This window comes from Seriola lalandi, unplaced genomic scaffold (assembly GCF_002814215.2).
Source record: "Seriola lalandi dorsalis isolate HSWRI2012SDOR001 ecotype SW California unplaced genomic scaffold, Sedor1 jcf7180002054546, whole genome shotgun sequence".
In the NCBI taxonomy this organism is placed as follows: Eukaryota; Metazoa; Chordata; class Actinopteri; order Carangiformes; family Carangidae; genus Seriola; species Seriola lalandi.
Window position 1 is genome coordinate 810,277 of NW_019525099.1, and position 14,568 is coordinate 824,844.

At 42.0% G+C, this 14,568-nt stretch overlaps 1 protein-coding gene across 2 annotated transcripts; it reads right to left on the reverse strand.

The window, feature by feature from the left end:
• Positions 1-1,485: 1,485 nt before the first annotated feature.
• On the reverse strand, positions 1,486-4,024 carry LOC111661635 (uncharacterized). Of its 2 annotated transcripts, none has more exons than XM_023415270.2 (3): positions 3,968-4,024; positions 2,527-2,585; positions 1,486-2,386 (listed from the first exon to the last, which is right to left on the reverse strand). In XM_023415270.2, exons 1-3 carry the CDS (start codon positions 3,985-3,987, stop codon positions 1,572-1,574), a joined length of 894 nt encoding a protein of 297 aa, XP_023271038.1. In that variant the 5' UTR covers positions 3,988-4,024; the 3' UTR covers positions 1,486-1,571. The 2 variants fall into 2 exon arrangements, with proteins under 2 accessions (XP_023271038.1, XP_023271037.1); XM_023415269.2 differs by lacking the exon at positions 3,968-4,024 and adding an exon at positions 2,698-2,835.
• Between the last annotated feature and the right edge of the window lie 10,544 nt (positions 4,025-14,568).

The window sequence follows — 14,568 nt, forward strand, 5'->3', positions numbered from 1 at the left end:
CTGTGTAGGCAATTCGTTTTTAATGTTTTGATCTTTAAATGAAACCTGTCCGTTCACTAGGATAGGACTACAAAGTTAAACTGCTCTCCACGTGCGGCTTGTCATCTTATCTGACTAAATGTCGAGTTAAACTGTATTTCAAGGGAGAGATCCTAATGTGTCAGATTTCTCTCTCACACACTTTTATGCTAATAATCCTCCCGTCATACATGTTGTGTCATCAACCCAGCGAGCTGCCAGCAGGTAGTCCAGCTTCATCTCAGGCTGCTACAGCCCAGATGTTTATGCACGGTTGATTCTCCTTCCCTCTCTCAGTTTCACCTTACTTTTTCAAACCGTACAGGGGGTCATTAAGTCATTGATCGAGGGTAAAGAGAGGAACATCTGCAGGGTATCACAGCAAATGTATGTGTGTGTGTGTGTAACACTCGTGACAGTTTAGACTGGATGAAAACATTCACTTTGTGGTTCATGTTGCACTCCGAGATCAACATAATTTATGCAGCATATATGTTCCACTACTAGGTTTTAGATTTAGTTTTACATCACCGAGTGTGTGGCCTCCAGATGGGCTTCAAACTCATTCCCTCCTGCTGCTGCTGGTACTTTTCCCTGCCCCAACCTGACATCTTTCATGATGTATGGCCACTTTTGACCGCCTTCCTCCCCACTCCCTCCCCATAAACAGCTGATTGCTTCACTTTATTCTGTCACTCATTTCCTTATTCGCGTTCTGGATGAGTGCTCATAACTGACTCACTTTCTGGCTCCTGACTGATTGATTTATGGGTCGATAGGCGGATAACCTTCCCCACCTACCATTTCACACACTCAAACGCTCCATCAGTGAGGAATCAAAACCCCGTTGTTGACATACAACGCTTTTCTTCAATTAATCTCGCTTTTGGATCCTGCCCCGTCTCTGGGAAAATAACTCATGCAAAGATAAATGTTTAATATTTGCTGATGGTTACCCAAAAATTCAAAATCTGAAGCTGCATTTTAAAACCTCATTATCTCTATTAAAAATGCCAGAACACAATTGAAACATGCCGTCACTAAAAGACCATGGCTATTTGGAGAAATTTACATAACCAGTAGTAGTACTTGCATACAACAGATTGTAAACAGATTATAGGATTTGTCAAAGGCTGACCTTCTGTTAAGCAGCACCTGTGTACAAACACTGTGAGCCAAAACGATATGTACCCACTCAAACCAACAGATGGCACTCTGGTAACACCCAGCCCTCAGTGAGACATTTATGGTGAGGTGGGGTAAAAAAAAAAAAAAAAAAAAAAAAAAAAAGAAAAAGAAAAAAGGAGAAACACTGAGCATTATCACCATTTGTACATTTTATATTCAATGAGGCACATATGATGTGTCTTGTTTAAGAGCTCAACAACAATGCAGAGGCTTGTACACAGATAAGTTAAACATTGCTGCATTCAGTGAAAGTTGGAGAAAACCAGACCAGAAATCATATTGTTTTCCTTCACAAACTGCTTAACTTTAATAACTCCTCACAGGGACACTATTTGACAAGACAGTTGAGCTCTGTGTCAGACCCTTTAGTTCAATGACTTATTCTGTCCGATTTTCGTTTTCATCAGACGTCTGAGAACAGGGTTACCTTTAACAAACGGTTTGACATTGAGGTTTCTGCGCAGGGACTGAGCAAGATGGTCAGGGAGCCCAATCCTTTCCCGTCTACCAAACACAGGACTTCGGCCAGTCATCGCTCTGACGTGGCCTTTGTTGTGGAAGCGAGATGAAGCAAGGACAGGAACTTCTCTTCGCAGGCCAAATCCAGTTAGACCCCTCTGGTAAGTGCCGTGACCCCTGCTTTGGGGCAGGGGGAGTCCACTCAGGGACATGCCACGTCTATTTGGGACAGACTCATCAACAGCAAGGTCAAGCTTATTGTAGACAAATGAGAGCGGCTTCCTGCGACCTTGAGGATTCCAATTCACAAGGTCAGACCGGCCTGGGGCCTCAACCCATGTGGATGGGGCAGCATGCTTGACCTCCTCAAAAAAATCAGACTTGTGGTCACTGGCTGAGTGTTCTCTGGGGAAGCTGAGCTCTTGGTTGATGCTGTACTCACTTTGAACTGGTAGGTAAGTGCCACTGCTCAGTAGGAACGTGGTTTCAGAACTTCTGGTGTGAGCTTGTGCTCCGTCATGTAAGGATCTCAGTCCTGGCTGATTTAGTTCGTAGGAGGCCATGTTAGACTCAGTCGCACCCAATTCAGGATCATTGTTTTCATAAGGCCGAGGTTCTGACGGCACTGTGCCTGGGTGCATCATCACATGGTGGGCTGCTGTATGAAGATCAGGGGCCCCATGGACTCCAGGATATTCCAAACCCAAGGCGGCGGCGCGGGCTACAGCAGGACGAAATGCACAAGTATTAACAAACTGTATTTATCCTCCGTTGGTGGTTTCATTGTTGTGAAATGACAAATACACCCGCTAATTGGTAATTATGAGAAAGCAGTATCATCAATCAAAGTGCACAACGTACCTCTCGCTGTTTCAGCACAATACACACCTCCAGCCAACACCGAGTGAAGCACAGTGGCGCTGGAAGAGAGACAATAAACACTGTAACCCAAGCAGCGCAGCGCTGAGCAGCACTGGTGTGTGTGTTTTTTTGTTCTTTTGAAACCACAGGAAACATTCAAGTTTAAAATACCTGAGAAAAACCACCAGAGGCGCACACATCCCTGCAGTTAAGTCAGCATGAACTTCATGACAAGGCAATTACTGAAACACTTGCCACTCTTGACTCTTTTTCCAGCCACTCTGGCGTAGCCCCCCAAAAAAACCTCAGCCTGGCTTGATTTACTAATTACAGACAGCTGGTTGTCATGGAGACCAAAACTCAACCACTGAAACCAGTCAGCCACTGGCAAATTGCTTCATTACAGGCAATTAGTTAAAATGCTTGCTAGCAGCAGAATTCAACAAAACAAGACATTTTTTTTTACTTGTCATTTTAGCGAAGTGAAACATTTAAGAAACGACAGTGTGAGCACCAGAGACGAGGGTCATGAAGATCCTGCCGGTTCAGTGCCACTTTGAACACACTTGTAATTCTGTCATCTGTTCCTTGTACACAGTAGCCAAAAGAAAAGTTTGCACCGGCTCGGTTGAAATGTTATGTTATTGCCCCAGGATAATTAATAACATCACCTTAGAACTTTTTAGAAATTAAAACTTCTCATTCACTCGACCTAAAACCGAGAGAATGATAAACAATTTCTGCATGATTACCACAACCACCACAAATTCATAATGATCCCATTAAAGCTTGACCTCCTTTATTAAGCGGCTCAAAGAGCACAGAAAACATTTGGAGACTTGCAGCAGTAACAGTGGGTAATTCTAAAGTTGATTATTATTAAAAATGTGCAGTTCGGATCATTTTTTAAAAAGCGCAATTAATCGTTTTATTTGAAAGAGAGAAAAGAGCAGAGCTTGGATTCTTGCAGCTGGGTAGGTCTGAGTCGACAATGACGCAACCAAGAGCAGTGGAAGCATTTAATAATTCACCCAAATTATTTCTGTCAGGACTGACAAGCTAAACGGGGGCTTGATTTAATTCTGTAATTGCACGTTCACCTTTACCCTGAACCCATACTTTGGTAATTAATAGGCCCGAGCATTATTTGAAGTGTGGCACGGCAAGTAATGGAATTCAAATTGCAGGTGATGTGAAACCAAAGAAGTGAATTCCTGCTTGGCCAAGCAACTCATGTTATTTTCCCACCACAGTGTCACCCAGGGGAGAGTGATGGCAAAAAGAGGCACCAGCCCTCAATCAACCCACTCCTGCGGCCTAATCCTCTGCTCCTGCACTTCGAAGATCGTCTGTACGTTATAACGGAAGCACTAGACTTGTCTTGAACTTTGCTATTTGACTGGTGGACTTCTGCGCATCGCACAAACTGTTTAACACTCACTGTGGTGGCGGCTTGTCCATTAGCAAAGGGACTGTATTCGTCTTGCACCGTCTGACATTTCCGGGGACTCTAAAAGCAGATCTATATACCATGTGGACGAGGTTGAATTGCTTGACACACACCCTCTAGGGGCAGGTGGTATTATATGAGGTCAGCAACAGAGGATCGGTGCTCCACCTCTCAACCTCAGGGCGACGGTGAACCCCCGTCGCTCAGCTCCCATCACTCCCTCCGGGCCTCATTTGTGGCGAGCGGGAGGTCTGCGGTGTCACTTCCACAAGATGTTGACACAGACTGAGCAGCCCTCACCGGACCGCCAAATGACCAGTGAACTCTGACACTGCAGCGGCACGATGCTCCAGTAATGATCGGTTCAACCAAAGAGGTGGCATATAATGCAGCGCTATTAGAATCAGGATGAAACCACTCACATTTGTTTTGGACTAATTTTCTAAACTCGTGTAAATATGTATCAGAATCAATTAGGCCTAATAATATACAGTCCTTAGAGGATTCACATCAAAGCACATAAGCACACAATCCAATTAAGAGTGTTTACTGTTTAGATTGAAATGCTCAGCGTTCCGCTCTTAAACCCAATCCGCATATCAGTAAACAGTATTTGCCAGTGTCTTTTCCAGTGGTTGTGTGTGGGCGTTCGCGTGTGCGCGCGCGCATGTTTTTCATGTACGAGTCGAGAGAGATAAACACCGAGAGTATATGCAGCCTTGCCATCTTTAATACGTTTTTGTGCATTTGTTTTGCGTGTCAGTGTATCTCCAGGACACCCATCCCCGATACCGAGGTTGCAAACCACAAGAGAATTGGTAATCGGGAATTACAGACATTTGATTTGCTATTTCAAAGTGCTTAACAGCGATACAATGAATTTTCTAGGAGTCAAAAACAGCTGAAGGCAAAGGACATATACTAGTACCAAAGCATTTTTGTCATCTCAAATACAAGAGCACATAATAAAGCCCCCATAAATCTACAACCATTTATTTCTTACGTTCATTATAATATAATGCAATATGATTCTAGGTGGACGAGCAGTAGGTGCCAAGTACTGTATACTACTACTCATAGTGTAAAGGATGAAGAGGATGAATCACTGAGATAAAGTGCACTACTGAGGTTCGAGGCTGTAAAGCATCAGGCAGCTGACACATAAACAGTGACACATGATGCCCTAGTAGTATCTATGTAATAAAGGTTTACAGTGATAATGGCAGCTTAAAAAGTGTCATCAATCATTAAAAAAAAAAAAAAATCTTGTTTCCTTTAGCAACCTCATGTTTTAAAAGGATAAGAACACAGGATTCTGGCAACCTCCATTTTAATGAATATGACCCATTATTAGATAAATAAACTGGGATGCAGTGATCGTTTTAGTGAATTTCAGGCTTGTTTTCCTTCACAGTTCTTCTCCTTTTACTGCCCCATTCTTCCTCTCACCACTGTGGACAACAGGTACTGAACTCTTTGAGCTCTAGGGCTCAGGCCAAAGCACAAATACCAATCAGCAGAGGGAGCAAGGGAAAGAAGAGGAGGAACTGACACACACACACACACACACACACACACACACACACACACAAACAAAGACACACAAAGAGCAACAGTTCCTGCGAGAAAGAAATGGTCTAAATATACAAAATACATGAGTGAGATATGTACAAGGAAAAATGACAGAGAATGATTGTGTACAGGAGGAAGCAAAGCATTTGTTTCCACGTTACCGAATTAGCAAGCCCTCCAATCCATCTCCTGTTCATACAGCATTCATTATAGAGGCTTGCCTGCACCAGGCATGCTGAGCCTGCGATTTGAGACAACAATTAATTTGGGCTTTTTTTGGAGCCTGCCTTTCTCATCTTTTAACTAACTGAACACAGACTGTTGCTTGCAATCTGTCCCTCTCTCCAGGCTTTCCAAAACAAGAAAAAAAAGCAACTACAAAATGCTGTAAGGCCTAAAGTATAATTAAGAATGACACCTCCAGGATGGCTCCTTTAAATTCCATACTAATTAGGAAAAGAAGCAGTCAGCAAATATTGCTTGTGATATCCATAAACAAAAGCCTCTTGTGGCTGTTTCCAGCATGCGTGCAGTGGCTTGCATCGGGGACACAGTCACCTGTCAGGCCTCATTTGGATGTTGCGGATTCCGCTTTGCATGGCGCTGTCCCACACCATCTCCCCACGCTCGGCTCAGCGTCGGGGATTAATTAGCTATGTCTGGTTGTACAGAGGACGGGACACCCAAGCAAGCTGGTCAAGAGAAAGAAAGGAAATGAGCAATGATGAATAAACAGTGGTGTCTTCCTCACAGTTTTTCTTTTTCGCTATCCAAGCAAAAGGCATCACCCTAATTCCCATGATGCTTGGCAGCAGATTCTGACAAGCAGAACTGTAGCAGCCACATCCACACGCAAACTCCTAGGTGTGGTTGAAGTCTGACAAACTAATTATGCGAGTCAGTTTATAGTTTTACAAAGTGTCCACTGTATATTTTTGTCAATTCAAATTATTTGAGTATCATACCGCAGCTTATTACCTACACACTGCGTGATGTTTTCCCACAACACACGCTGAATATATGTACTCAAGGTGTGCCGTGTACATCAGGAATCCCTAATTACTTTCCTTGAAAGCAAAATCCAACGAAGTCACCTGCCTCTGTCTGAGCCTCTTATACTTTCATGAATATAGCAGCTCTCTCATTATTGTCACAGCAATATCAATCATAATAATAACAATAATAGCTAAGCTAATTTAAGTTCCACTTCCTCAGTTTAGTTTACTGCAGTAGCTAAGCTAGGCTATCATTTCAGTATCTGTCTTTTCAGTAATTTTGAACATATAATTGAGGCAACTTAAAAGACCTTGAGCACTAACTTTTGTTTACTTTTATACCATTACTTTTTTAGTGTCATTTTATGTTGGGAGTCTTGCAGATGACAGATAGTACAGCAAACAAGTCAGGCTAGGATTAGTACGGTAAAATTAACTAAAACTGGTTATTCAGGATAAGTGGAATGATATATTTCAGCTGTCAGTGTCAGACCTTGCTGTACTTTCAGTGGGTTTTTATACAGGCAAGACTTTAAGATTTAAATTGGTGCTCTTCTGGGAATTTCAGGTGCTCTCAGACGGTGAGCAGTTGCTGCTGTCTGCCATCTGGCGACGTCAGGGTTCTGCAGTTTTAATATGCAGCAGCAGGGTACAACGCCACGATGGTGGTTTCCTTCTAACAAACAATACCATATACCACAGACTGGCCCTATTCACCAAGTGTAATCTCATCATGCCGCTGAATAGAGCAGGCTGAGGCCTAACTGAGAAAATGTTTAGCAATATGTCACGATGAATGTGGCAGGTTTTGCTTACTAACGCTGTTTATTGGCTCACATTGGCCATTGTGTTCTCTTTGAAAACAGTGGACAAAGCGGCACAAACTTCTACCGTCTGGAAGCGCCTTAACGGTCGGCCATTAGGTTAGTCGGTGTACATGTATATACACTGAATGAGCCCACAGGCCTCATATAGAGGAACCCTGGTCTACATGCTCCTGTACTTTTGGCTTTACTGTTTCCATGTTCTCTATGTCACCGCCCTAAGCTATTTGATCCATGTGTTTGTGGCGGATGACAGATGGTGACAAGTGTTTTCCTGCACATAAGACATTAGTGATGAATACTGGTACTGGTCATAGTGGTGTCATGTCTGGGCGCTGAATGCATCAACTGCAGAGGGCACTTCCATAGTTATGTAACTTACCATCTGTAAAACTCAGCTTAAGGTTGAGGCAAGATTTAGGGATGAATCCAGTTTTGATTCAGTGGAAGAGGTGATGAACTCCTGATGGCGATTCAGCAGGGTGGGTTACTTACTGTAGACTCGGATCAGCTTTTCGAATGCTCCATAACTGAGGAGCCAGGAGCAGGCCTTTGCTGGCTGTGACACCCAGTGAATCAGATAAGTGTCTGCGGGTGTAGAGCCTGGTGATAATGCCAGTCTGATACCCTGCACATGTGGACATGCCCTGCAGTCATAGACAGGCTGCTGCTGCTGGTAGGTGGAAAGGTTCTGGAGGCTTTTACAATGGAGCCGCACCAAGCGGCATAGTGAGGGAAGCAGGCAAAGGGGCAGGGAGGGGGGATGAAGCCTAGAAAGGAAAAAATAAGCCTAAAAAAGGAGGAGAGAAGCAGACAGAGAGCTCTTAGGCTCTGATGGCTGATCCCAGAGATTGCTGCCATGCCTTGATTCTTCCATCATCTCTATCTCACTGAAAACCTGACAAATATTTCTCTTGCTGGCAAAGAAAGGCTGGAAAGTTTCTTTTTCTTTTCTTTTTTTTTCTCGCTGAATCCTGCCATGACAAAAGTAGAATGATGGGAAGTCAAGGTCAAGCGCTCCTTCCATTGTCTACTTTTTGGCCTGCAGACAATGAAGGGGTGGAAGGTGCTCTGGGTGGTAATTGGCCTCTGCCTAATTAATGAGAGCCGGACAGCAGTCGTAGAGGGCAACACATCGACTGTATTGATCGTATCAAGAGAAACACTCATCACATATAAACATTCACATGCTGCTCTTCTGATTTCTCATACATGCTCCATCTTTACGAGGCGACGGTATTCAGGTATCACCTCATCATCCGCGATACTGCAGGGAAAATGTTATTGCCTAACAAGCTTCAGTGATTCACTTATTATACAGAATTAGATGTTTTCAACCGGGGGGGGGGGGCTCTCAGTATGAAGCGGGATACGATTTAGCACGTCTTCTGAGAATGCCTAACATGGTTGCCATTGTAACAGAAATAGATATTGAAATTCTCCACTTGCCATTACAGCTTCAGCGCCTATTTTTCACAAAGCTGCTGTGCGGCAGGGAAACAGGATGAGATGGTGGCGGGCGGAGAAGGGTGGAGGGGATTTTTTTCAGCTGTACTCCATATGTTGTGTCATTTGGGGGCTCGCTGGTGTCTGTGTACGCTTGGCAGGTCTTGGCTCCTTCCCTCTGCTCCTGGTGTCTGTGCACCCGTCTCTGTCAGCACCCACCTGCCCCTCTCTGCCTCTAGACCTGGCACCGCACGCCGCGTTACCGCTTAGACACCATGGAAAGGAAACAAATTTGAAAAAAAAAAGAATTTACCAATGCAATTATAGCTGTGATGCACTTTTGTGGTTCCTCATCATGTAGAAATGTTGTGTAAACTGATTATTAGTTTACTTTGAATTTTAGTCCTCATGCCTACTATACACTACAAGACTTTAAGATGACTTTTAAGACATTAAGTGTCATTAAGTCAGAAGACTTAATATTAATGATTTCTTGTTTTATTTTGAAATTATTTGCCTTGTGACCAAATACCCTTTGCTTCCCTAATGTATTTAATGCCACCAAAATGAGCATTAAAAGCACCACACTCTCATCACTATAATACTCAGGGTGGACAATTTAAAACATGTGAGCCAACAATGGAGGAGCTTTTCTAAAACTATTATTTCAGGGCACACATTTTCAAACGTATGTGAAATACACTGAAGCTGTTTGAACATTGCTTCAATGGCGACTAAGCTCAGTAACTGTAAATACAGTTGTCCCACAAGCACTTAGCCTCTATGGATCACTGTGACCAACCACCACCCAGAGTCAGAGATGGATGCAGCAGAAAAGTGACATTCACTCCTCACTGAGAGCGAACATCTCTGTTGCTAACAGGGCTGAGCAAAACAACGCATTCGCTGAAGACTTAGACTTTCTGAAAATTCTGAAAGGATCATTTAAGGTCATCAAATATTTCTAAAACATTGATTGTAGATTTTAAAGAATAATAATCCAGTCTATTTTCCTTAAGAATAGCAGTATAGGGGCGTCGTGTGGCGTCCCATGTGTAGAGGCTACAGTCCTCGCTGCATCGGACCGCCCTTTACTGCATGTCATTCCCCCTCTCTCTGCCTCCACGTTTCCTGTCTCTCTCTACTATACTATCCAATAAAGGCATAAAAGCCCCAAAAAATATACTTAAAACAAGAATAGCAGTATAGCGTTGCCTAGTGTCATATGTGACTAGTGTAATTTTATTGCAGCAGTAGTCATCTTCTTTTAGTCAATCTTCCCCCACGGTGCATTAAACAGATCTGTCGACCATCTGGAAGCCTGGCCTTAAACTTTTCAGAGGAGGTTCTGTCCTCCACACTGTAGGCTTCTGCACAGCAGTCAACAGTCATTTGCTTCTGCTGAAATACACAGATTTTGAGTTTTTAATTGGCCAGCATCCTCGCGGTGAAAGGAGACAGTACTGCAAATACAGCGGAAATCTACTCCAGCATCGGCTGCAGCTTCATGTGGGGCGATGTCTTATCTGTGCTGACAGGAAATGTCAATGATGTTGAAAGACCTGCACTAAAAGTCGCTCTGATGGACAACAATGCCGCAACAAACATCACTCAGCATAAAAACAGGAAAATGTATCTCTGCTGCTTAAAGTGACTATGCATGGAGAATTCAAATGTCTCTAACTCACTCGCCCCCGTGGGTCAAGCTGTGGATGTGTAGTTCTCCTCCAGGTGAGGCAGCAGGTGCAAGGTCGACCAGACTGTGTGAAACATGGCCCGCTCAGGAAAGCTGGCCATAACCATGAGGTCGTCTAAATGGAGGACGAACTCATTCCCCGCATCCTCGTTTTCTAACAATTAAATTATTGAGGTAATTTATTTTGACATTTACATTTTGATGGGAAACGTGGTTGCTATAGATAATGTACTCTTGGCAACATTTGTTCTAGTGTATGGAGCGCTACAATTATGCACATCTAAAGCATGAGGCTACCAGTGCACCACGCTTCAAGTCACTGTTGACTTAATATTTAGCTATAAGATCTAAGGGTGCCTAAACATAACCAGAAAAAAGGTGTCATTGTACTTAAGTTGTTACAAGTATATATTGTAGAGACATGTGAGACATCCAGTATAAAGACTTTGTGACTTGGAAGATACTGTATGTTAATAAACAATGTTTCCTAATTATGTTAATCAAAAACTTAAACCAGGGTGCATTATGTTTCTTCAAAATGTATTCGCTGTTGCAAATTTGTAGTGTACAAATAAACTGCTATGCAACAGGGTTGTTCCCTGATGCCTGGAAGAATTGAGCTCCTTGTCCACCAAGAAAGAAAAAATAAAAGGTTTCTGGAACCTGTCCTTTGTCTGTGCTCATCCCTGTAACTGTAACTTTGTCTTCCTGCAGCTTTGTTTCGGTGCGTAAGTAGGTATGAAAATCACGAGGTAATTATTAAGAGATTTACTAATGCCAAGCTTAATGCTGGTACCGTGGGGAAAGACAAGGTGATAAATACAAATTTCGGTGTGCTGTTATAACCTCTGCTCTCCTCTGACATGCCAAAACTTAAAGCCAACATCATATTAGTTTACTGAAGCGTTTAATTGACTCAGTCAGAATTACCATAAACAAAGATGAAGGGAAAATGAAATGTGATCTGAGAGTGAGAACCTGGACATGGACTCACACATATCAACATTGACGCATGTATACTGTGAATGGCTACAGATCCCCAATTAAACAACTGTGGAAAAACATAATGGCATTAATTAAAAACTAAATGGCCATAACAAGTGACTATACTACAATACACCCACATGCCTCTCTCATTTGTAATCAGGTGTTTGTTGTGGTAAATTGCTTCAGCCTTAAATAAAAAAAAACAAACAAACAAACAACCCCCTGACAAAAAAAAAAAGCAAGAAAAAAAAGCATTTCAAATCAGAACTTCAATATGGAAACTTGTTCACAACAAGCTTGTATTTGTACAAACAAACAAAAGAGACCAGCCGAGGTGGAAAAAAAAAAAAATTACAAACAAAAGACAAACAAAACAAAGACAGGGCAGATCTTGATTGCTGAGCGAACACCTTAAATATGACGCCTAATCACAGCTGCCACTTTGACAGTCACTGTATGATAAAGCATTTGAAATTACCCCTAAATGAAAAAAAAAAAAGAAAAAAAGAGGTTAATTTCTTTTCATCATTCAACAGTATTGCAAAAAGCACAGCTCCTCATTCAGTAAAGCAAAACATTACTCTGGGTTGTTTGAATGGAATTGTGTGCTGAATGAAAAGTTATTGTTATTTGAGTTAAGACATGGGTAAACAGATAAGACATAATTCATTTAACCACTTATTTACAAAAGAAATGTGACGTTTTCACCAACCTGTTGATTCTAAACATTCAGATTTGCAGCGCTTAGCTTAGCATCAGCATGCTAACATTAGCAAATCGGGGATAAACACAACGTAGCTTACAGCGATGACGACCATGACGATGTTAGTCGTCGGACAAACTGAAATCCCGACCTGATGGTGATCATTAAATTGATTGCATTTGATCGTGATGGAGACATGAGCGTCTGTGCTGCATTAAATGGCAATCCATTCAAATCATGTTGAGACATTTCACCCTGAATCCAATTCAAATCACCGCTGAAAATAATTCCACCTGCTTCGCCTTCGTGCAGAATTTCCGTTCTTATTTGTCTTTCAAAGTGATAAGCTGTCATTGGAGATTTTAGAGTTTTGATGTTCCTATTCTGGGTTACAGCCTGACTACGACAGCATGCCACACTTCACTTCAAGATGCTGTGTGCATTTGTGTTTCATTAACAAGTAAATAACAAACTCCAAACAAACAATTCAAACAACTGTGGACCTGTGTGCCTGGAGATTTCATCAGAGGGATGATGGAAAGGTGTTTAGCACATAGACATTAGTATGCAAACACTGGAGTGCAACTGTGTGTCTGTGCACGTGTGTGTGTGTGTGTGTTACAAGCCAGCTGGAGAAGGGAGAGAACTAAGTGACATTGGCTTGAAGTGGAGTTAATGCTGAATATTCCAGCTAGTCTTTTCACACAGAAGAGCGGGGGTTCCCTGGAGAGTGCCGGTGATGCGCTCTGATTCTGAATGGCGATACCTGCACTTTCACATCAAGGTAGGCATGAGGAGCATTGATCTGAGAAGGAATCAATCTCACTCATGAAGTCTGTTAGTGTTTTATTCATAAATTCATCTGTCAGTCTGTGTATGCAGCCATATAGCCACTTATCAAAGGGTTTCCCCCGGCCACTGATTGAAATCAGCTTGAATTTTTCATTCGTTGTTGCCTTTCTTTCCTGGTGACCCCACTGATCAAGCATGTGTAAGGCAGGGACACGATAACCTTTTGCGGAGGTCTCATTCTCTCATTGTTAGTCAAAGCTGGAACCTTGCTGAGCTCACCATGTAGAAAATGTCAATTATAGTGGCACTGAAAGACAAAACAAATTAAAACTTACTTTTTAGCAGACAGTAGACTGCATCAACTGGAACATTTGACCATCTTAATGTTATTGCTGACTGATAAAAAAAAAAAAAAGGGATTCATATAATTAATGTAGAATGACTTCACCTAACTTCAATTTCTTGTGTTGTTCCTCAGTGACAGACTTCTGCAGTTTGGCACACAAGCCAAACAATTAGCATCCTAGAATGTTCACAATGCTGCGGCAGTGTTTGAAAAACTAATTTCTTCTTCACTTTAACGACAAATTATTGGACACTAAAATAAACCGCAGTTATCTGGTGCAGGTTGAAACCTCTAAAACACTAATAATATGCAAATGCTTTTTGACCCAGGTATAATTAACATGCCATGCTGCATACATATTCATAAAATCGCCTTTGCTTAAAGGTGCAATAACTAAGATATTTATTGGCTGATAGAATAAAATGACTCCAATATATCTGCAGGGCTGGTTCTTTGCCAGCCGGTGAAGTTTGGCTTTTAAACCTTATTTACTTTGGAACAAAAACACCTCTCTAGCCTCTCAATGAAGCCGGAGTGTGCTACAAGGGAACGACCTGCATGGCAACACAAGTCTTCAAATGTATTAAAAATATGCATTATTATTCATTTATAGGCCTTATTATGCTTATATTTCATTGTGCAATATTAGCTGTACTTGAGTTGTTTCTCATGAAAATTCAATCCCTGAAAGAGCATGTATGAGATTGATTTGATTAAAGTTATAGATTATTCAATCAATATCATATAAAAAGAAGAAAAACAAGAGCCAGATGTACAAATTCTGTGTCACACAACTAGTATTCAAGTGTGGGGATGCGTCCACTGTCAGTCAGACACACCTTTCAAGTGGACTCAAAGAGGAATAAACAAGCTCCAATTCAGAGCATATTGTCACCTGCTGTACTCTGCCTTATGCTCACAGTAGCAGCAGCAATTCTTTCAAGTGAGTGAATGCAATGCAGTAAAACGATGATTACAGTTAGTAATCGAAAAGGAAATTAGTTTTTCCTATGAATGAATGGCATATCAGGATCAATTAATGCGGCGGTGCCTTAATTAACTCACTACCGATGAGAAACGAATAAACGTGGCGGTGGAGAAACCTGACGCAGCGAGTCAAAATATGACCTTTTCTTCTTAATTGCAGTAGAGTTTTGAAACGAGTAAATTCAATGATTTAACCTTTTAAGGGTTTTTGCACTAAAACACGTATGTTTTCCTGATGGGCAAA